Raw genomic sequence first — 21,996 nt, forward strand, 5'->3', positions numbered from 1 at the left:
ATATCTTGTATATTTGGGCCATTATCTTTACGGCTCTTATGTTAATTGAGAGTGTTTGTCCTGCCGCTCGCAGGTGGGGGCAGCACTGACAGATTTGAATACTTAGTTACTCCAGCTTACCTCAGATCAGTACAAGCAGATGGGCAGTACGAGCACGCTAGGCCCATCGTGTATAGACCCTGGTATATGACATCCGGGACTCGCAGCATGGAATCAGAGCTCAGCCAGGAAAGAGATTTGGTCCACACCTGGACAGCGAAGCAACGTACAGACGACCCAAAATGCATCATGCGTCGCACAGAAGCTCCAGTAAGCTTGTTGAGAGCACTCAGAGAGACAAAAATCCCTGTCGCCTGCGAGCTGACGCCTGGAAGCTATACACAGTTAGCAGTGTAGCAAGTAGAACGAGCCGAGTGTCATCCCGTCCGTCGTCCCCTCCGAGAGCCAGTAGTTTCATTATCTTGTGATTCCGGAGTTGTGGTGCCACACACATCGGCATTCTCTCCTCCGGGCATCCCTGGACGCCCTCGGGCAGAGTGTCATACGTTAAAGGTCACCCAGAAGCCCCTCTCCAACTCCATGCCACTACACAGTCGAGGACGAGACCGGCCTACAGGCTGATCTGCAAGTCATGTGTTCGAGAGCCACAACGAAAGACAGGAACGAAGATGGTCAGCTAAGAAGACAGAACCGAGCATCCAGACATGGGAAGCACGTTCCGCTTGTGACAAACCGTGCCGGGCGTGTATATGAATGATATTCGTATGAGTCTTAATGTGCTTATGTATAGACGTGTGTGTACGTGTGTGCATGTCACATATGTATGCGCGTACAGATACACATATGTACATGTATGAGAGGAAGGCGCAAGTCACAGCTACGCGTATATGTGCAGCCCTTGAAGAAACGTACCTCAGGCAGCTTCGAAAGGATTGAAGCGTGGGCAGGGTGATTACGCTGGTAGTTCGCAAGAACAGCAAACCCGTTCTCAAGCACAAGGGGCTCTTCGTGGTGCAGTTGCATTTTCTCCAAGGTCCAGGAGAACAGATGCCGATGTTGAACGAAGTCTTCGCAAAGATCATCATTGTCAAGAGAGAGGAAGCGGAGTGCGCCGAATACCCAACACACGTAAGTAGCCGAGCAGAAGATGTCCAGGCTCGAGGCGACGCTTTCCATTGCTGGCTCAGCTGCTCCAGCTTTCACCCATTTCTGAAACACCCAGTCAAACTAGAGTTCACCGGTGTGTACAGGAAGAGGCGCGAGAACGCCCGTGGTAGACAGATCCACACCAGAGCGTGTCGCAGACTGCAGAGAGAAAATCGTGAGCATGACAGATTGAGTCGAGGGATTTACGACACAAGCCCTAATTTCAGAGGTCACCCGGCTGAGCATGCGGAGTCACGGAACCGTGACCCTCTGTCGCACGTAGCAGCCGGTGAGCAAGAAGAATCGCGCACGCGTCTGCTGCATGCAGGTGGCTGGGCTTTCCCGATATGCAAACACGCAGAAAGGACGGGATACAAGACAGACTCCTGCCCTCAACGATGCAAGGACCAACAGGGAAAGACCGCAAGGGTCGCCAGTGGGACCCTGTGCTCTCGCAAGAAATGACCAAAACACTTTCTCCGGAGACGGAGGTGACTTGGATGGTGGAATTGTACTCCTTAAAGTGTGCGGCTACCGCGAAATACCTAAAACCCCTTTGTCAGGACGCACTTCGGTAGCCAACTCTCACTCTGACTACGGGCCTTCAACCTCCGCCTCGCCCGACCGGTTTGTGCCGAAGAAGCCCGGCAAACCTCTGAGGTACTTGAGCCCTTTCTCTGAAGCTGCAGAGAAGTGTGAGGAAAAAGCATCTAAAACTGTGAGGATGCTGGCGTGCAAGATCACCCGAGAATCCCGAAAGAAGACTAGACGTGCGTTCCCAGGGCAACAATTACCAGGCGCTCTGTCATTAGCGTTCCTCAACGCCGGTGTAACTGACCTGTGCATACTCGTCCCCATCCAAGCTGGTAGCGAAGATAAGCCTCCAGACTAGCGTAATGAGCTCCGTAGCCATGACGAGAGAGTCAGCACTGTCCTCCCGTGCACTGGGCTCGTTCTCCTTTACAGTCTGTTGGCCCTTGTTCTCAGTCCCTACGGACTCAGTGCAGCCCCCATTTTGCTTCTGACCAGACTGCGCGCCATGCCCGGCACAGTCATCCGGAGCGTCTTTGCTCATTTGCCGATCTGCCTGATCTTCATTGGAATCTCCTGACTGCCGTGATTGACCATCGTATACCTTTTGAGCTCTGTAATGCTCCACGCACCTAGCGTAGTATTTCTTGAGCAGCCCAGCGATTTCCTCTATGCTCTGACACATGGAAGATCATACGGCGCACGGAGCGCGGCAAGCTTACGCCTTTCGTGTGTCAAGCAGCGCTCGTAATTCGCGAAGCAATGGGCGCACTTCATCGGAAACACCCTCACATCGTCGGGGTTCGTATGGAACGCGAACGTTGGCTCGGTGTGGAGCGCTGAACCCCAAATGCGACCAAGAGGACTCAGTGATCGGCACGGATCGCCCGTCCTTTTATTCCACTAGTGAGCTCGTCACAAAACACCAGAGACCCCGGCAGCCAACGGATGGAAGGAAAAACACAGTAACCACACCCTGCCCTCTGCACGAAGAGCAGACAACTGAGAACACCACGAATACTTGTGTCTACCTCGAACCTCAGAGCTTCCGCAGATATGCTCTTGCCGGACTTACGTTCGTACTGGCGAGCTGACTCGACGTCTCATCGTTGAGAGACATGTGCACTAAAATCGCCAGGGCAGAGACGCACATGCTTGGATCCTCCGAGTTTTCTCGAAGACAGTCCAGACACAATTCCAAAACCCGGGCCTCCAGCAGTGCACGACGCGTCTGTACGCAGGAAGTGATAACATCTCGTGCCTCTCTGGAGATGTGCCGCACGTGCCTGCCTGCAGACCCTGGCTGTCCCAGCACGCGAAGCGGGAAAGCGTACACGGGTGAACTTGCAAGCAGGAGGCGCCGGGTCCCGCCAGGCGAATTGAAGCAGGTGCAAACACAGTGAAACGAGCACCTTCCGAGACGAAAGACTCACTACGCAGGGACGCACGATTCCAGGGTTCGCGCGGGAATGTGACTATGGGAGATAACAAGTCCCCTGGGGAGAGCATAGGACGTAACTGCTTATGTACGGCTGGTGACTCTCTGGGGTGTCAGCCCGGAAGCAGGCTCTGCGCGCATCATAGGCTGGCTGGTCGAGAAAGGGCAGCCCAAGAGCTTGACAGAACTAATTAGAGCACTGTGTCAATAGGGGTTCTTTTCTAGGCTTACCGGATGGTTGGATTCCATTGGGTCCAACTTGACAAGCAACCATTCCAGTCTGTGAAACCACTCGATCTTCTGTTCAACTTCGTTGGCACTGTTCGCCTTCATGACAAGCCATACCGCCCGCATTTCCTCGCAGGTCGGCTCGTCAGCAGGCTCCCCCTCGCCGGCGACAGACTCCTTGTCCTTTTGAGAGCCGTTCAGGGAAGCTCGCGCGGGGCAATTGAAAGCTTTGAAGAAAGCGGAGGCATCGTGTAGACAAACGGAGATATCGTCTCCCCCTGCCTTGGGGCCCGATGCGGATTGGAGCTCCTCGTGCTCCGCCTCGGGACTGCCATCACGAGAACTGGGAACGGTCTCCTCGCCACTCGGAGAGCGTAAGAAATGTAGGAAGGCAAGTTTCCGACTGCTCAATCTCAATCCGAGGCTCTGTCTAATAGTCCGACGAGGTGTCTCTAGCTCCGGCGAAAGGTGTGCTGGCTCAGGGCCGTGCGGAAGGTCTAAAGGATACTCGGCTTTTTTCATGAGGGAAGCCGGTGCAATAGTGGTCTCGCTCTGGGAGTTCTGTTGGAAGCTTCGTCTACAAGTGTTGCCTGCAGTTGTCCCCCTTCTTCGCAAGGGTGTTCGGCACGCCCCGGCGGTGGGGCAGGACCCTCTCCGGGCTACACTGTTGCTAGGCAGGCAAGAGCAAGCATGGCCGCCCGTGGATTGGCTACACCCCATTTTTTAAAAAAAAAAAAGAGATGGGGCGCCTCCGTCCCTGCTTCGAGTTCTCCGCGTCTTCAGCGCTGGTCACGGGCAAGGAGCAGGAAGATTGTCCTGGAGCCCGCGGCTCACGAGCGACGGATTCGCGGCTGTCGCTCGGCTGCCTCAGCGGAGTCAGAAAGCCTCTGATTCCGTCCTGCGACTGCGGGGGATACGAAGATAATGGGCACCGCGATCCGCTACTTGAAAAACAACCCTACGGACAAAATACCGCGCATAGGCTATTGACAAATATCGCCGGGACGGGAATCTCACAAACCCAGGTCTACCAAATGCCACCGCGGTCGGGATGCGCAGCGGGAAAATCGATGGCGTGACCGCTCTAAATGCGTTGACGGGCAACTAGCCAGCCCCTAGCAAGACGCGCTAGCCTCCCGTCCTAGCAGACGAAGTGGTCGTGAGCCTCGCTATTCTTGGGACAGATTCTGTTAGTTTTACCCTCAGTTCGAGGGGAACGGGAGCCCTCTGATTTTTCCCTGCATGTATTCTCCATGCTACGCCGCCGCGGACGTCACCAGTTTCGCGCGGACGGCACGGCAGTCCATGCCCGGGCGCTGGAACAAAAGGTGGCAACTGCGGAGCGCCGAAACTTGCGCACCTCACCAGAACCGTCGATCCTCCCATGGAATGACGCGTCGTGTGACCAACAGTGGTCAGCTAATAAAGGGACGAAAGTTCGCCATGGAAGGTACCCTCGCGGCAGTTTCCTGAAAGTACACAGCCGAGGTCCCTCCGGCGCTAATACAGACAGATTTGAAGAGCCTCGCTGCCCCTGCAAGGTGTTCACTACTGCAAACGTTGTGCGGTTAGCGGACGGCGTTCTAAGACCTGTCAAAAGAGAAAATGCATGCGCATCATACCGCCGATGAAACGACTGACGGGCCTCGGGTACCACCGATGCCTCAATTCCTAATTTCTTTGACAGGCGATGATTCCTTTTCGCTCGTGATGAGCGGCCCGTCACGCCGGCTTGCTGGTGCGTGGTCGGACCGCTCGGAAATGAAGTGCCTTTCTGGCTCCTTCCTTTACCGGGCCCAGCCTCGCCTAGGCGAGGGCTGCACCCTGCGTGTTTTCCAATGAACCGCTCTGTCATGGGCCGCAGCACAAGAATCAGGTACTGGCAACGACTGTTGTCGGACGTGCCAGCCTGTTACGCTGCGCCAGACAGTCGTGGCTAGCAGCAATCTGGAAGTCGCCCTCTTTGGCATGGATGTATTCAAAACTAGCGTTGTCATAAACAATGCGGACAGCAAGATAAGGAGTGTCCGGCCCAGCAGTTCTTGCTCGAGCTTTCTCGAGTGAGTAAGGAAAGCAGAAGCACCCCTCGGTTGGCGGAAGAGAACTCAAGCCTGGCGGCGGAGCAAGAATTTTTAGCCCGCGCGCTTTTTGTGTTGCTGTACGCATTCTTTGTGACGGCGCTAATTTTGCTTACGCTGATTCCGACGTCCAAGAGACCAGAAGGCTTTCAGACTGCGGGTAGGTCCCAATTGTTTTGCACGCAGTTCAACAGGCTGGCGGTTCCGACAAGGTCATGGCCGGTACCCGAAAACTCAACCTCAAGGACGGGTGGAAAAGGGACCAGGCGCATCGCTGAGCCCCCGTGACGCCCGGCGGGCGTCTGAGTAAAGTGAGAGATGTTGCTGCACTCCAGACACCACCGCTGATACACTCGCACCACAAGAGGAGGGCGCAATTTCCGAGTCCCCACGTGCTTTATACCGTGATGCAGGCGTTAAGGCCGACGGCCGAGCAAGGACTGATAGGCCGAATATTCTTGCGTTGCCGTCCTCATTGTTCATGCTACGCTGGTTTTGGTTAAATTGGTCCCAAGGAGGGCGACTTCCAAGAGTCCAGGAGGGTTGCAGACTGCGGCTAGCCCCCACATGTCTTGAGCAATGTAAGACTGCCTGTTGCGACAACGACCATGTGCCAGTATCTGAAAAAAAAGCCTCGTAGGTTTGCAATGTTCTTACGGGGTGCAAGGTGCACCCACCTCGCTACGGCGGCTCGCCGCAAGCGACCTTGGAAATAACTAGCAACGGAGCAGGGCGTCACTCTTTCGACGCCGAAACCCTGGTACGGGAGTGAACGTCCGTCAGCCGCCTAATTTCGCTGCGCCGCGAACTTAACTAAACCAGAGCTGACTCCCGAGAAGCCGTGAAAACGCCGCTACGCAAATGGGCTTCCCGGGTCTGGCCATCACCGGGCGGCTGCTCGCGAGCCATCAAACTCCAACATACTTCACACAGTGGCCGCTAGTCCCAATTGCCGCCTAAACGACAGAAAGGGTGCAGTTTTTGCAGAAAAATAACCGCCGGTCGCTATACCAACGAAATGACCGCAATGGCCTTACCGTTCCGCTGAAGCGTGGTATCGTGGCTCGGCTTTCATCAGTCAACTGAAAACTGAGTAGTGCATTCATTCGAGAGGGTCAAGCGAATAAAGTGGCGGACAACCTACTCACATCCACATTCGCTTTGCCGAACTACGCTCCATAATGCGCACTCGCACATATACTTCTGCAGCCTCTGCCAAAAAAGCAACCGCGTACCCCTTCGTTCTGAGCTTCGCCGGTCTGCAGGCGCGCTGTCTCCTAAAGAGACAGGCCCGTTCACGTACTACAAGCCGAAGAGGTGACAGACACACGTCCCCCGTCTGCCGTTTTTGGCAGCTCACCGCGTTGGCACCTGCCCAAGAAACGCACTCACGCAAGTCTGCGTTCCCTCATGGTGCAGTTCCAAGCTGTCTACTTTCCGCAGACAACTGTCTCAGTCCCCGGACACGCGCACATTAACCCGCGATGTCAAAAGTGAGTCAACCGAAGTACACCGTCTCGTTAGACGGCTGGTTGTGACAGACAAAAACAGGCAACGTTACATCTTTCTTTTTTTGGTTTGCAACTGCGCTGCTACCACCGTAAAGAAGTCCAGCTCGCATTAGCTTTCCTTCCACCCGGGCCCACTACACTCTTGAAGTCCGTGTATAACAACTCGTGACTAATTCCAGCGCACAGCATTTCCTGCCACCAGTCTGACAACTCTTCACCCTCTCCAGGCTGACCTCCCTTGCCACTGAATCCCTTCTTTGCCTGTGTTCGGTCTAACCGCAACGCCCCTTTGCTTTGCTCGGTTCCTCCGGCTTTCCCCGCCTTCTCTGACGAACACCGCTCCAAGTACGCATACGCGAGATGGACCTCGGCACGATCCAAAGCATCAACAAAAGTTGTGGACGTATGCAGCAGCTCTGTTAGAGACGCCAGTGGTTCTCGGGTTTCTGTTTGCATAGCGCCGACATCAACTCCATTACGCATCTTACTTTCGGCCGCCGTGCTGCCGACCGCTGGTTCCTTGTCACTGTCCCCAAGCGGATCCTTCCCTACAGGTTTCTCAAGACCGCCTCCCTCTCCGGAGATTCTCCTCGGAGGAACCAAGTGCTTGCCTTGTCCACCTGGCGCCCGGTGTCCTTGACTCTCTCCAAGAGCCTGTCCCCCTCCGTTGAGACAGCCTCCTGGGCAGGCAGCAAGCTCAATAAACTGAGGGAATAAGACATCGGGGTGTCGCCTCCTCACTCCCGGAGACACTAATGTTGGCGTGTCTCCACATGTGGAAGAGCTGACTGCGTGGGGCGGATCTGAGGTGCCCATATCTGCCGATTTGACAGCCCGCAGCTCCGCCCGCGTCACACGCCCACTTGTCTCTTGACGCACATGACGTTTCAAACGCTGTATGACGTTCTGGATATTCCGGAAACCATAGGCGATCGCGAAACGCAATTTCTCCTGGCCGTCTACTACCAGAGCCACTTCCTTGTAATCCTCGTTCCGCAGAGGACGGAGGTTCAGAGGACCGTCGACCCTTACGCCAAACAGCTCCCACGCCGCTCTGCGGAATACTCGCTCTGCGTACCCGCCGCTGCCTGCAACGAATTCTGAAGGCCGCGTAAGTCCGGTTTCCCGGGACTCTGAGTCTTTCCCCGCCAGTACATCCCCACGACTGTGTCCAGCCTCCAACCCCTTTTTTGAGGTGCTGCGGTCCTCCCCCGGTCTCACCGGACTACAAAACGCGCTCACAGACTCCCCGTGTGTTTCTACTCCCCTGGTGACTGGGTGAGGGAACGCAGAGACACGCTCGTACCTACTCACCCCGGGACTTCCTGAGCTCTCCGTGGAGAAGGCTGGTGGCCGACGAGCAAGAGAGTTAAACTGCCAGGCGAGAAGCCACGGGAAGAAGTCATCAACTCGCGACTCATCCAGGTCAGCAAACGTCACATTCATTCTCTGAATGAGAGTCAAGACCTCGTTCGTTGCAAGGACGAGATCGACGTCTGGGACGGCGCCCTGCGGGAAATCTGACGACCTGGTTGTGGAGCCAGAGGCCCTGGTCGAACGGGCGTTCACGCGACCAGTCTCCGGCACCGCCCAGCCGCGAACTGTGCCTCCTGAAACTTCAAAGGAACTGCAGAACTCAGGCCGGGCCGCCTCCAGCTTCTTATCGAAGCACGGTTCGACGCACACATGGTAGACGTCCTTTGGGGTGAGATCCTCTGCCCAAACATCAAGTGCAGCCTTGTGGGGGACACCTTTGGGCGTGCTACACTCAAGGGTGTCCGCAGCGTTCGCGCTATCGACCGGGCTGCCCCTAGAAAAGCCTCTGCTTGGGCCGTCTGCTGGCGCCAGGGTGGATGGATGCGATGTCACATCCGCTTGAGAAGAAGTGGTAAGTGGAGAATGGCGAAGCAAAGCAAGCCACAAGGAGATGGGTTGGAAAGGAAGTAACACGGGAACCATGGCACGCCACCTCAAGAAAAACAGGAGTGTGTTGTGGGACTCCCTGAGCAGGCCCTTCACCAGCAGCCCTTGAAGCTGCTGCCCGCTACGCACCCTGCTAAAGAATGGCAGAAGCGCGGCATCCAGGCTCTTCTCTGCATAGCAGACCAAACCCGGACAAAAAGATGTTAGGACTGGGAGTGGACCGTGTCCGGCAAGACAGACGCCTTCAGTGTCACGAGGCTCTCCGCGATTTTCACTGACAGCCGGACTGGCATGTAGCTGGTCGGGTGGCGAGAGGCCGCGACCCTTCTCCGGCACATCCTCTCCACGTCCGGAGTGCCCTGCTGCTGGATGGGGAAGCGTCGCTCTGTACCGTCTGATGAACTCCCTCTCAGCTTCCAAAACCGCCAAAGCGTCGCTGACATGTGTATGCAGCACGTAAGATGCACCCGCCAGCCGGAACAGCGTGGAAAGCTTTTTCAAAGTAGTCGCAAGTGAAAATCCAAAGTGGCGAGAAAGCGCTGTCAGCGACTGCAATGATATGGAAACTACAAGTATCGACCGTGAGCTTGCACTCTCGCGCTGTAGGAAGTGGTCTACGGAGTGCTGTTCTAAAAGCACTGTCTCCGCCGAAGTGACACACCCACTGCAGGCTAAGCAGTCATACAGGGAAACCTTCGCAACAGCTGGTGAGGCGGGCGGCCTGGGGCTTGCGCTCAGCTCCACGGTACCCGCCTCTTCACTGTGCCTTCCGCTGTACCCCCCCCGCGCTCGGCGAGATGTTGCTGTTCTGATTTGCTGCTCCTCTGCCGTCCCCAGACCGCTCGCCACATGGCGATCGATCTTATCAAGCACGTGTTTCGCGCCCGTGGTAACGCGCGGGCCACCGGCCGAGGACGCTGAATTTTTTGGTTGTGGAGGGCCCGACCTTGCTCTGTCTGCCAACAGCTCCGAAGCCACCTCATCTGGCCTGGTCGCGCGTGCTCTCACTTGCTTGTGCTCTACTCCTGTATGGTCAGAAAGGACGGTGACGGCACAGTTCTGCGCCGGAAAAAGATAGTCATCCAGCTCAGCAAGCTTGAGGGCGGAGCTGAAAGGCACGCCGGAGGCGGTGGCTGATGCCATGAAGCCGACTGGTGAAAGACGCCGAAGCTACTACGCTGAGCCGGCCCAAAAAAGTCGACTGGGGTTACCGCCGGAAGCTTAAAAAGCGATGGACAGCGGAACCATCGAGATCATCTGTCGAGTTCTCCAGACACTAGCATGCTCCCCGAGGGGTTTCTTCTGACAACGTTGTAACCAGCCAGACGCGCAACTCGTGAATGAGCGGAACGCCTCAAAGATTGGTGCAAGCGAAGCAAAACAGCAGCATGCTGGCCGCACAAAAAAATAACAGTGCGGTACGTGTATAAAGGGAGCGCCCACTAGCTTCGGAATTTCTGTTGGCGCCGTCCACCTTGGCAGGCGCGCATGCGTCCGCATGTGGAGCGACGCGCTCCATCGTCCGGAGAAATTTTTCTCCCACGCCGAGTATCGAACTGCACTTCGACTGTAGCAACGAAGGATCTGGAGCAGGCGACGACACGCTCGATGTTGCGAGAGACCAAGTGTGTCTGTCGGTTGTCCCAAGAGACGCTGGGTGCCTTTTTGTCGCTGTCGCCAGGCGTTTCGAAGGATGTTATCTGTGTGGGCCAGGTGCGCTGGCAAGGCCCTCCTGAAGACAGCTTCACGCGCAGTCAGCTACCCCTGGGAAAGACAGCTCCGAAAAAGCAAAAGTGTGATGGGTGTGAGTGTTGCTGCTAGTACAAAGGCTCAAAAAAAGACCAACCCTCGCAAGCGCAGAAAGCAGGAGACTGTCACGGTTGCTGTGACGTGTGTGGTGTGACTGTGCGCAGTCGCACTCCCGTGTACGCCGCCCCCGTGAGTGCTCACTGAGTACGAGGTTGAGGAACAACCGCCGATGAGGGAGCGTAGCGGCTGGGAGTTGTAGTGAATGTTGTGCCTGCGGACTTTCGCACCAGCTGTTAGACGTGAGCACGTTGCGGTAGCCATTGCAGTTTCTGCGTTGCCACCCACACGAAGGAAGGGTGGAAGCGCACAAAGCTCGCACACAGCACACTGCGGCTAGTCCAATCGCGCGAAAGCCAAGGGCAGCTGTTTCAACTCGCCTTGTCTCCGTGCTACCCGCTGACAAGGTTGTGGTCTCCCGAGAGACGGTATGAGTAAGCGCGTGATACATTAGGGCTTTCCCCAGTCTAACAAAGATCTATATTTGGTTGTTGCACCAGAGACTGGCACTCGTTCCATTCTGTCGTCTCCCTCCCGTAGAGCTGCGATTGTCTGGACCGAGTTGGGTGAATGGCTCGATTCCGGAGTCCCTGAGTCGGGGTGGCGGCGTACTGGCAAGGGCAACGCCTTGGCGTGTAGCGAACGCCACCGGGGGCATGGGGCGAAGCCCCCAGTCTCTGGTGCTGGGGCTCCACTTGTGCGGACCTGTGCTGCGCGCTCCCCGGACGCCCTGGAGGACTGCGTCCCCAGTCTCCGAGTGCTTCAGTCTGCTTCCGCGGCTGTAGATCGACGCCCAACTAGCACCCCCTAGCTGCGACACAAGAAGGCTCATCGCCGTTCGATTCGTATCCAATACATCCCACCTCAGCACAAGCAGGAGAAGATGCAATGCGCAACACCCCCCGGAGCCTCTCTTGAGTTGTCCTCTGAGTAGTAGAAGGTACTAGAGGCCCCTCTTGTCATTTCCCCTCACGACTGTCAACGTGTAAAAGCCGAACAGCAAAACTTGGCCACGGCAGCCAGGTGGGAGAGTGAAGCCTTGCGCTTAGAACCGGAGGTGGTGATCCTCCCTGGAGCACCCCACTCCAGCCGTTATAAACATTTGGGCAAGTAGTGACGCTTAGCCCGAACTTCGTTGACAGCGACTCTCAGCAATTCCTTTTGTCTGAGCGTGACGAGGCAGACTGAAGCAAACTGATGTTGCTCTGGTACCTGGGCAGTAGTGCTTGCGCAGCGCCCTGGAAGCTCAGCAACGCTTCCGGCAGTGTTTCCGAAGAGCCAGTTACAGGGGTCGTAGGTTGTACCGGGCTCTGCAGCAGGCCTGTGGCCGACGGGGTACTCAGACCTGTGCTTCGGTTCCGCTGACTAGGGACAGCGAACGGTAACCCAGATCTGTGCTTCGGTGCCGCTGACTAGGGACAGCGAACGTCAACACAGAGCGCAGATTCCCCAAAGTGCCAATGGCTAGACCACAGGGTGTCCCTCTGAGAGAAGGGGGGCAGGCGGGCATTACCACAGCTGGCACACTCGCCTTGTCTCGCTCTCAGCGAAGTCGCAGGCTTGCCTAACACTTCGCCATCTACCTCCATGGTATTGTCTGTCGTCTGGACGTGTTTTGGAGATCTCTTTGCCGCAACAGGACGAAGCGTTCCCTTCTAGGATTGCTTGGCGGATTTGCTGATACCTTTGCTTTTCCACCACAGAAAAACTCTCATTGTCCGATGCGCGAGGCAGAGTCGTCTTGGGTACCATTCTTTTTGCGCAACAGAATAATCTCATTGCCGCGTGGGGAAGGCATGTCTCATTGGTCGCCGCGACGCTCTGCTCCTCTTTCGTTACTGATACAGCTGACTTATTTTATCGACGACGCCTCGCGTCTGCTCAAGATGCAGCCCAGCCCCGGTGCCGTGGGGAGCCGAAAGGGAGACAGGACGCGTCCGTCTAGCTTATAGCGAGGGTTGCCTTAGGAAGGCTTTTCGAGCTCACGTGAACTGCTCTTTTCCCATCTACCGGTTGCTCGGTGCTCAGGAAGGACGAGCTGACACTAGAGCAGGGGAGAGCCGTGCGGGAGGACAAGACAGGGGCGGCTCAGCCCACCAAGCAACGAACGGCACGGTTTCTCGAGGAGCGGTGCGCTGCTGATCAGGCAGATCTTCTACTTGTAGACGCGAGCGCGTGCATTCGCTCCTGTCTGTACCACCGGAGAGAAATGCCAGCTGCACCGAAGACAGTTCTGTCTTAGATTTACATCGGTGGCGGCTACCCCGGAACCGCAGAGAGGCTTCGGAGCGGGGTCAAACAGCCTGCAGCTTTGCGCACTGTCACTGTAACACCAGTCTCTCCTGCGCCCGTCTCCAGAGGAAACAGTCATGACCTAGTTCTGTCCATGGACTTTTCTCTCACCACCTCTTCGGGCTTTCCCAACGGGATTCGCAGTCTCAGCGTGGAGGCCGGAGGCAATCGATGTTGGTGGTGACGGGGTAGTGCCGATTTGGGACTTGGAAGTTCTCTCCAAAATGTCTCTGGCTGATGCGCCGGACCACTCCTAGGCTGTCGCCGCTGTCCACTTTGCTGCCTGGAAATCGCTTGAGTTGCCTCGTGAAAGCGCGCGCGCTTCCCGGTTTGTACCGGGGACTCCCGCTTCACCTTGTATCGCGTCGTGGACAACCACTTCTACAGCGGCGCGCAGCAGTCTCAGCCGGCAGGGCGGTCCTACTATTCCAACATGCATAACTTTCCGCACTGTTTCTGCCCGCCAAGATCTCACCAGCACGCTGTCCCGGCGGAAAGCGACAGTGGCCCTTTGCTTGTTCAGCAACATAGCAGCAAGGAACAGAAGCATGCTGGGCTGCGTCTCTCTCGGCATTCTGCAGGGCAAGGGGCGGGTGGACGCGAGAGACAGGGAGCCAGAAGCCCCGGAAATACCGCAGGGGAGCCTCAGTCCGAGCTTGCAGGTGACCAAGTGAGCGGCCCTCCCGGAGATGGCAGTTGCGGTCAGGATGGCACTCCGGGACCTGTGGGAGGCAGTTCCCCATCTACGGCCGGCAAATTTCGAAGAGAAGGCTTCATCCTTTCCTATAATGGGCCCCTCACTGAATACTATGACGTGGAGACCAAGAAGCTCGGCCAAGGGACATACGGCAGCGTCTGCCGGGCGGTAAACAAAGCTACGAAGAATGTCAGAGCTGTCAAGACTATCGGAAAGGCCAAAGTGAAGAATGTGAAGAGATTTAGACAAGAAATTGCAATCATGAAGAGTCTCGACCATCCTAATATCATGTGGGAGACTCCAGCTTCTTGCATCTGGCATACTTTACATGTCCGAGACGGAGGAAGTCCCGCCTGCCCCGCGGCAGCTCCTTCCAGTAGTTCCTTCTGAAAGCATGGTAGCTCATCTCCCAGGTCTCCGCACAACCGCTATGCCAAGATATGTTGACCTCCCGGATATGCAGGACGATCTCATACTCCCGTGTTCCTCGCGTGGATCACGCTCCGGTGTGCGACCGTAAAGCCGCGACATTACTGCTGTACTTTCTACGAGGCGCCACCACCAGAGTTGAGGCACTACAGCTTAGCAACAAGCCAGCCGCTGAGTATTTGGACAGCTCACTACCGTGGACCCCGGGAAAACTGGAGGGGTTTGTCACAGGCGGGCAAGAACCAGCTACAGCTTTACACCAGTCACCAGCCTCGCGCACTCCCCGTTCGGTTCCTCATGTATCTACGAGTGCTGAACCGGGCTTCGCCTGGCGGCGCGGCTGCAGAGCGTTAGCAGGTGAAGTCCCATGAACGGAAGGAAAATTTGCTGTGTTGATTCCGTGCCATCAGCAAACTGTTCGAGACGTTTGAAGATCACAAGAACATATATCTGGTTCTGGAGTTGTGTAAAGGAGGAGAGCTCTTCGACCGTATCATCGAAGAGGGCTATTTCAGTGAGATGTACGCGGGCAGTGTGATGAGACAGGTATTCGCGGCCCTGTACTACATTCATCAGCACGGCATTGCGCACCGTGATCTCAAGCCGGAGAACTTCCTGTTTGCAGACAAGAGTAAAGAGGCTCCACTCAAGATCATTGGTAGGCCGCGTTCGTGGTAATGCAGCTGCTAAGACTATGGAGCCTTCAGCCTGCGGGAGTCGCGTAAGTAGAGGCGGGCGCTGCGAAGCCTTGGGGGAAACCACGTTGCAGGCTGTACCCAGTTTATTCTGCCACGTGATGTCTTCTGCTCATGGGTCTTGGACGGGACCCGAGAACTTGTAGCCCGGTGCTCGTGCGGAGCCATCGAAACCTCGGGGAAAAAGATGAGACAAAAACGAGCGGCCATGCAATGGACAGGCACTCGGACTCTTTCCTCAGACATGTCACCTTCAGACTCCCCCTCAACAGAGCAACGGAAGGTGCTGATCGCAGTTGCTTCGCTGCTGAAAATATTCGTGTCTGGGAATAACGCTATCGTGCCTACCTGTTACTGCAGACTTGCTTCCTCGTGAGGTCCTGGCACCTTCGCACCTGTCGGGGGCCATCTTCGACAGCGAGAGACTTTCCACCGAGAATTGTCCACCAGCACATCGCAGCGCGAACCGTGCTTCGGTCCGCTTGTCCTACGCACCAACCCGGGCACCGAGAGTCGTAGACTCGAGGAGACCCAATAAACCATAGAAATCTTAGGTGCAGAGGAGCTTCTGGGTGGACGGAGGTCCTGGGACGTTATCTCCGTTGTCCGGCCTGCTTTTGCTAGTTCGTGTCCGCTCAGCTTTTACCTGTGGAACGTTGGCAGTAGCTGCGCCTTCTAGCCAAGCCTGGGGTAAACAACCTGCTCTGGCGCGAAGTGGTCACCTGTCTCTCGGGGCAAACTGCAAACATGCGGTGTCTTGTACAGACTTCGGCTTGGCTGCGCGGGCTGGGCCCACAACGGTCTTGGCTACGAAGGCAGGAACTCCTTACTACGTCGCCCCCCAGGTTCTTCAGGGGAAGTATACTTACAAGTGTGACATGTGGTCTGCCGGCGTGATAATGTATATTCTTCTCTGCGGCTACCCTCCCTTCCATGGCGACAACGACGCAGAAATCCTAGCAAAAGTGAAGAGTGGGAAATTCTCTTTCAACGATCAAGACTGGAAGAATGTCAGCATGGAGGCGAAAGACCTTATCCGCAAGTTGCTGACTTACGACCCCGCACGTGAGTCCCTGCGGTAGTGACGTTGCTGGTGACCTTCGCCCGATACCCGGGACACGTACGAAGGCACCGAGGAGCCCAGTGGCGCTGCGTCGATGTTCCCTTATTGCCTTTGTGTCGCGTGAGCTACAGAGCGGCTTACAGCCGAACAAGCGCTTGCTCATCCGTGGATCAAGCACTACGCAGTGAAAGGGAATGTGGTTGCCGACGCGCCTCTGAACGGACAGATTCTTGATAACTTCAGGGTCAGTTTCTCCGGCCATCTGCAGCTTCACTTACACCCTGAGTTCACTGTTTGGTGCACGGCGGACGCTCCAGCAAGGACACTTCTGCCCATGTGACGCAGAAGCTTTTGAGAGAACTCGAGCACACTACTTTTTGGCTGAGCGGCAAGTGACAACACATGCTCTGATGGGAGAATGACAAGAGAGAGCGGTCAGAGGACCGAGCCGCGCTGAGTTCCTGTCCCGGTGCGTCCCAGGCCTTCCGAGCAGTTTCCAAACTGAAAAAGGCCGCGCTGACCGTGATTGCTCAGCAGATGAACGAGGGCCAAATCAAGGCACTCAAGAATGTATTCCTCGGTAGGCCCTGGCGCTGGTCTCCTGAGAAGATGTCAGAGCCGGGCATTTTCACGAAATGCAGAATTCCCGCAGACTGCGTGACGGCCGTACGCTAACAGGCGGTGAGAAGAGAGAATCTTCAGCGGACATGTCAGACCGGTAGGGGTACTTGCGCTTACACAGAGCACGTGCTTTTGGGAGCATACAAAGACACTTTTCTTGGCGGGGCAGAGAGAAACAACACAGGTTCTGATGGGAGGAAGTCACCGGAGATTGGTGGAGAGACGGGGACAGAGCGAGTCCGGTTACCTGGTCGGTACGTGATGCTTGCTATAACGCCAGCTGTGGATGGACGGCCAGGGAGCAAGTACTAACTGTACCTGCACGGTATGTCGAGAATGCGACCTGAACCGCACACCTGCGTCAGACAAGCTGGTTGAAGCTCTAGAAAAAAGCCACCCGCGACTGTCTCCGACATTATCCACAGCGCCGCTCCTCGGTAACGCTGGATTCCCAACATGGGTGACGAACATGTCATGAAGGCGCACTGGTGCGTCCCGGGCAGGTCGATCCCGCTTGACAAGAGGAAAATCTGACAACGGTGTGTGCCTCTGCAACTCATCTGTGCAGGGCTTGATGAGGACGGAGACGGCACACTGACAATCAACGAGATCAGAGGTGGGAAAGCTCTTCCCCCTGCATAACGCAGTCGATTTCCTTATGAGGTTTCGATTGCCAGCCCTCCTGAACTGCAAGCTCCGTAAAAGTGTCTGGGCCGGTGGGCGCGCTTGGGCGACAAAAGCTCTTTGCATGGTCGCCCGCGAACTGTGCACGCGCTTCCACCCTGAGCGCCCTTCACTTGCTAGGAGTCACCCTGAGGACAGTGGGAGCAAGAGGAGCACCTAGCGGTGATGTCACCTGTTCTTCGAATTTCAGCGGGACTAACAAGAAGCGGACTCGAGCTCCCTCCAGATCTCGACGCCCTCATGCATGAAGTGGATAGCGACGGCTCGGGCGTCATTGACTACACGGAATTCATTGCTGCGTCCCTTGACAAACGCCAGTATATTCAGGTATATCACACAGGAGGGCCAGCTAGCTGCATACAGCCTTCTTCTGCTCCAGACAGCGTGTGCTCCAGTATGAGTGGTGAGCCTCATCAGTGTGCCAGCATGCCCAGTTTGCTAGCCATCGAATGACATCAGCACTGATACCATGCTGAAGCGGGAACAGCCTCGGACCACGTGAAAAAGCGGTACCCTGGGAGACAACGCTGGGGCCGTTAAACACCTTCCTATCACCTACAGCCGCAGCACGAGTAAGGCGCGGTCTGCGAAACACTGGACAACCGGACACCCCAGCAACTGCGAGGCTTTCCACCGCTTCCAGCTTCTTATCTACTTGTCTCTGCTTTCAGGAGGACGTTTGTTGGGCGGCCTTCAGAGTATTCGATATCGACAACAACGGACGCATATCAGCCGACGAGTTAGCACAAGTCCTGCTAAGTGCCGACGTGCAAAACATTTTTGGTCGGGAGGCTGCAGGAGCACAGAATGGAGGAGACAGCAAAGCTATCGCCGCCGAGGAGAAGAAAGCGGCTAAGGAGCAGTACAAACAGAACATGGTGGAGATGAAAGGGCTTATAAAGGAAGTGGATAGGAATGGCGACGGAGAGGTGAGGCCCCGCCTACGGAGGGCTCACTAGAGTGCCTTCCGGTGTACCCGTGGGTGCGGGTACCTTTAAATGACGGGTTGGGCTTGCTCGCACGCCCTCCCGGGCGCCGCCGCGCCTCTCAACACCCGTCGTCGCGGCTGACGGTTGACGGGCATCGAGTGATCCTGCAGGACGTGACACTTCCGGCCGGGCTGACCTGCGTTGTTGAACAGCCCACAGTGCTTCGGTTGCCCTCTTTCCGACTGCTGCAGATCGACTTCGACGAGTTCATGGAAATGATGAGACGAGGTGACCCGAAGTAAGCTGACAGGACAGAGCCGCCAAGCTGTTGACTACGCAGCACTGCCACTGGCTTGTCCTCCCCTCCCCCCGCACTTTGCTAGCACTCCGCCTGCCACTTACAGTGACCTGCGATGTCCTGATAGAAGGATTAGCCCAAACCCGACCGCCGCGAAATACTGTGGTAAACTTACCTTCGAGTTTGAGCGCACTGTCCTGTCGGCCGCACGCTATTCAGGTCGACAATCAACTCCTCCTCAAGAATGGTGTAACGGACACAAAAGACCGAGGTGTACCTTCAGCTCGTTTCTAGGAGGACTCGGTTGATCACCCGGGCAACCCTCACTACAAAGTCGGGCTGAGCTTCTGCTGGCCCATCTGCGCGCCCCTGCATGAAGTGTTTCCAGAGCTGTGGATTTGCTAGCCGCTATCGTTTATTACTGACGCTGCGTTCAATCGCAACGTTTGCATCAAAACTGAAAGTATCGCATACCTTCGGCGCTCTCGTTTGGGCAACGTGGCAGGCGAGCCACTTTCTGGGACAGCGAGGAACTCTTGACCCGTACAGTTCTCCGATCACGACAGGCCAGTAGGGTACCTCGTCTCCGCGCTTGGAGTCACCTCTCGGAAAGCCGCCAGTTGCCTGGAGGACCGCCACTGAAGGTACTCTGAACACGGTAGAGACCATCTTGCCGAGGCAAAACGGTATTCATCCAGTCATCGCTGGCTATGTGAGTTTACTGCGCAAGACCGAAGTGGCTCCTAGAGAGACAGCAGACAGGCGTCACACAGGACGCACTTCCTTCGTCAGAACCTCTGGTACTACGACCCTGTTGGCACTGAGAATCTATAAGCAACAGAATCTACTGCCAAGCAGGCTGAACCGAGCATTCCCTTCGTCAGGGAAGAACTACCGCCTCCCACTTCACACACTCACACACTCAGTTTGTCATCAAAAAGCCCTGGTCTGCGTTCTCCTTGGGTGAAGCAAAAAACCATATCGCTGGTGAGCTCCCTGGCGAACCAAGCTTGAGCACAGGAAGGAGACTCCGTACCGGCGCCCACGCTCCAGGGCCACACCGTAGTGAGCTCCTCCCAGCAGTGTGAGCTCTTCTCTCCGCCGGCAACGACATTCGCTACTTTTTTGACTCTCCAGTCAGTGAATAGCGCGTTTTTCTCATTCAAAGACTGTGTTGGCCTGCGGAACGCAAGCTGGATTTCGAGTCAAGCACCACTTTTTGAAACACGTTGGACGTCGCTGCTGAACAAACTGCTGTGGCTGGCTTTCAAGCCCCTTGGGGTTTTTTCTGGAAGCGAGGGAACTTCGGAGCTTCGGCGGTTGAAGTCTCCAGTCGACCTCAGCTCTACCAAGGCATTTGACTGAGTGGACAATGAGCCTAGGTTCAGCCGCGTGCCCGCGGCTTTCAAAACCAGACGCGAAGGGGGTTTTTGTCCTTCATCTGGGATCTGATGAAAACCGAATCACGCTCAAGACAATGCAGAAGCTGCATGAGCACCTTGATCGGATCGGTTAGTCGCGACTGATCGGCTATCTTAGATTTCGCATATCAGCAGGGACAGGAAATGCTGTACCGGTCAGCCTGAGGCCTGGCGCCCCCCTCTAGTCCATCGGGCGAACAAAACGGCACGTGCTGCGCTGCGTCTGTAGTGTGCGTCCTGTCTTCAACTGACTGCGTGCTGTCTCTTGGCAATCGGTCCAGAAGTCTCTTTCAGTCAGCCGAGCGACTTCCGTGATGTGCTGTCGTTGGCTCCTCGCCGAACTGTCCAGAGAACCATCGAGGTGCCACGGCTTGCGTCTTACGGGGAGAGGGCAAGTTCTTCTGCAACGGGCTGAACGTTGCCGAGCTCTCAGAAGACCCCGAACATTTCCTAGGATCATTCCATCAACGTAGGACGCGAAGTGCCGAAACAACGGTCTGTCAGGATGGAAGGCCGAAAGCGCATCCTAACGGAACTTACGGGTTGGTGCGTAGTTTAGCAGTGATCAAAACTGCCACTTCGGATGCTCTCAGCTTTATGAACAAAGGGAAGCAGACAGCTGCGACAATGGGGCTAAGCTTGGTGTTTCCAGCTCTGCTGCGAGAGCGGCCGGCTTGTGCGAGGTCGAGTTCGTTGGAACGCCGGGTGACGGCAGACACTGCTGTTGTTGTTGTGTTGTTTCTCAGTCTTAAAGCGACTTCTAAGCCTCCCTGTGCCTCTCATCGCGTGTATCAATGGACACGCGGTAAGTTTAGATTTCCCTTTGTCTAGAGTGAAGAGTGTATCGCTTTCGCGCACTCACTGCGGCGGAGCTGTGAGAGCCCGCGCCGTCTGATCGCGTTCAACAGCTTGCATCTTGATGAGTGATTTTGCTGCTCAAGCTAATTGCACGGTGGTGTCCTCTCGGGTGCCGTGTTGACATGGAGCAGTAGCAACCGTGCCTGCGATGAGTGTGTGCAGTTTGGCGGTGGCGCCATGGTGGCGCTTTGCTGCGACTACAGAGTCATGAACAGTGCCCGAGGTTTCCTGTGTCTCAATGAAATTCACATTGGACTGCCTCTAACTCCAGGTAGGGCTGCTTTAAGAGGCGCGACACCGATCGCCACTTCACCCGTGAGTCCGCGTGTTCTTCGCCATCCTACGGGTTGATGCGAGACAGCCATTGCCCACGCAGTCTGTAGAACTTCCCCAATAGTCGCTGTCTACCTTGCTGACATCCAGCAACGCTTCAGTTGTACACTCGCCGAGAGGTGGTGTTCGGTGACTGTCTGCGTAGGCATGTGTGCAGTAGTGTCCGCCAAGATCGTCAGATCTTCGTGGACATGGACGTTGCTTGCCGGCAAGCGCTGGTCTGCCGACGACGCGGCGACAATTCGTGTAGTGGACGAAGCTGTCAGAGGTGAGGACACCTGATACTTGGGGGGTTGCCAATTCACTGGCCGAACGAGGGCTTTTTTTTGGTGGGTTTCTCTCTCGTGTGGTAACTCTGCACGAGTGCACGGTGTCGCCAGGTCTTGACGGTGCCTGCAGGCGAGGCGGAGGCAGTGAACGCTGCGCTCCAGCTGGCAGCAGCCCAAGCGGCTCTCGGCGAGAATCGTTCTGTTTACGGGTGAGGTCAGTGCTCTAGTACTCCTCGGGGGGTCTGAGAAGCGAGGTCCTGCCCTGCGAACTCGGGGGTCTCAGTGACAACACCCGCTTACCACTGGTTGTCACGGCCCCTGTAGTAGTGCCTCCAGAGAGAGTGCTAGCCACTTGGAATTCCAAGTGTTGCTACGTACAGAATGCTGCGGCTCCCTTTTTCAGAGCGATAAAGCGTCAGTTGTACGAGAGGGAACTTCGGGCGCTGGACGCGGGTCTTGGAGCAGCGGCAGCATTGGTCAGTTCCCTGCGTAGTGGGGCAGCTTCAGGAGTTTCCAGGCTATAGGCTTAGTTGGCTGGTGCTGGCGCTGAGCGCGCGCCATCTTCAGTCTCCCCACCCAGTTCGACGGGCCGGCCCTCTGAAGCTGGCCGCCGGTACTGGTTCCTGGGGAGCTTCTTCCGAAGGAAGGTGCTTCACTGGTCAACCGTCTGAAGCGTGCCGCTGTCCAGTAGCGTTCGCTTGAGTGTGTCCCACTACTCGATGGTGTCTTTTCTCTGTGAGTTGGTC

The 21,996-nt window shown here is 56.2% G+C and overlaps 4 protein-coding genes across 4 annotated transcripts in view; 2 read left to right on the forward strand and 2 right to left on the reverse strand.

Moving 5' to 3' along the window:
• The window catches only part of CSUI_004548 (uncharacterized protein), a 6,954-nt gene extending 1,643 nt beyond the window's left edge, over positions 1–5,311 (reverse strand). The window contains exons 1-5 of the mRNA XM_068064736.1: positions 3,347–5,311; positions 2,753–2,908; positions 1,985–2,353; positions 913–1,209; positions 121–248 (exon numbers count right to left, since the gene is read on the reverse strand). Of these exons, the coding sequence (XP_067923281.1) occupies positions 121–248; positions 913–1,209; positions 1,985–2,353; positions 2,753–2,908; positions 3,347–4,063 (1,667 nt within the window). The 5' untranslated portion in view covers positions 4,064–5,311. The remainder of the gene's footprint in view (positions 1–120; positions 249–912; positions 1,210–1,984; positions 2,354–2,752; positions 2,909–3,346) is intronic.
• A 1,565-nt stretch (positions 5,312–6,876) lies between these two features.
• CSUI_004549 (iron only hydrogenase large c-terminal domain-containing protein) lies at positions 6,877–10,278 on the reverse strand. The gene has a single exon (XM_068064737.1). The coding sequence runs from the start codon at positions 9,996–9,998 to the stop codon at positions 7,014–7,016; it is 2,985 nt and encodes a 994-aa protein (XP_067923282.1). The 5' UTR covers positions 9,999–10,278; the 3' UTR covers positions 6,877–7,013.
• A 3,062-nt stretch (positions 10,279–13,340) lies between these two features.
• CSUI_004550 (calcium-dependent protein) lies at positions 13,341–18,373 on the forward strand (the record flags this gene model as incomplete). Its single annotated transcript, XM_068064738.1, has 9 exons — positions 13,341–13,940; positions 14,490–14,737; positions 15,540–15,839; positions 15,969–16,081; positions 16,318–16,417; positions 17,027–17,074; positions 17,333–17,469; positions 17,814–18,071; positions 18,323–18,373. The coding sequence occupies exons 1-9, from the start codon at positions 13,387–13,389 to the stop codon at positions 18,371–18,373; spliced, it is 1,809 nt and encodes a 602-aa protein (XP_067923283.1). The 5' UTR covers positions 13,341–13,386.
• A 1,368-nt stretch (positions 18,374–19,741) lies between these two features.
• Positions 19,742–21,774, forward strand: CSUI_004551 (putative enoyl- hydratase isomerase; the record flags this gene model as incomplete). The annotated part of the gene is made up of 6 exons (XM_068064739.1): positions 19,742–19,880; positions 20,537–20,595; positions 20,811–20,919; positions 21,127–21,249; positions 21,381–21,459; positions 21,654–21,774. 6 exons carry the CDS (start codon positions 19,742–19,744, stop codon positions 21,772–21,774), a joined length of 630 nt encoding a protein of 209 aa, XP_067923284.1.
• Positions 21,775–21,996: the final 222 nt, after the last annotated feature.

Source organism: Cystoisospora suis (assembly GCF_002600585.1).
Source record: "Cystoisospora suis strain Wien I chromosome Unknown contig_2144, whole genome shotgun sequence".
In the NCBI taxonomy this organism is placed as follows: domain Eukaryota; phylum Apicomplexa; class Conoidasida; order Eucoccidiorida; family Sarcocystidae; genus Cystoisospora; species Cystoisospora suis.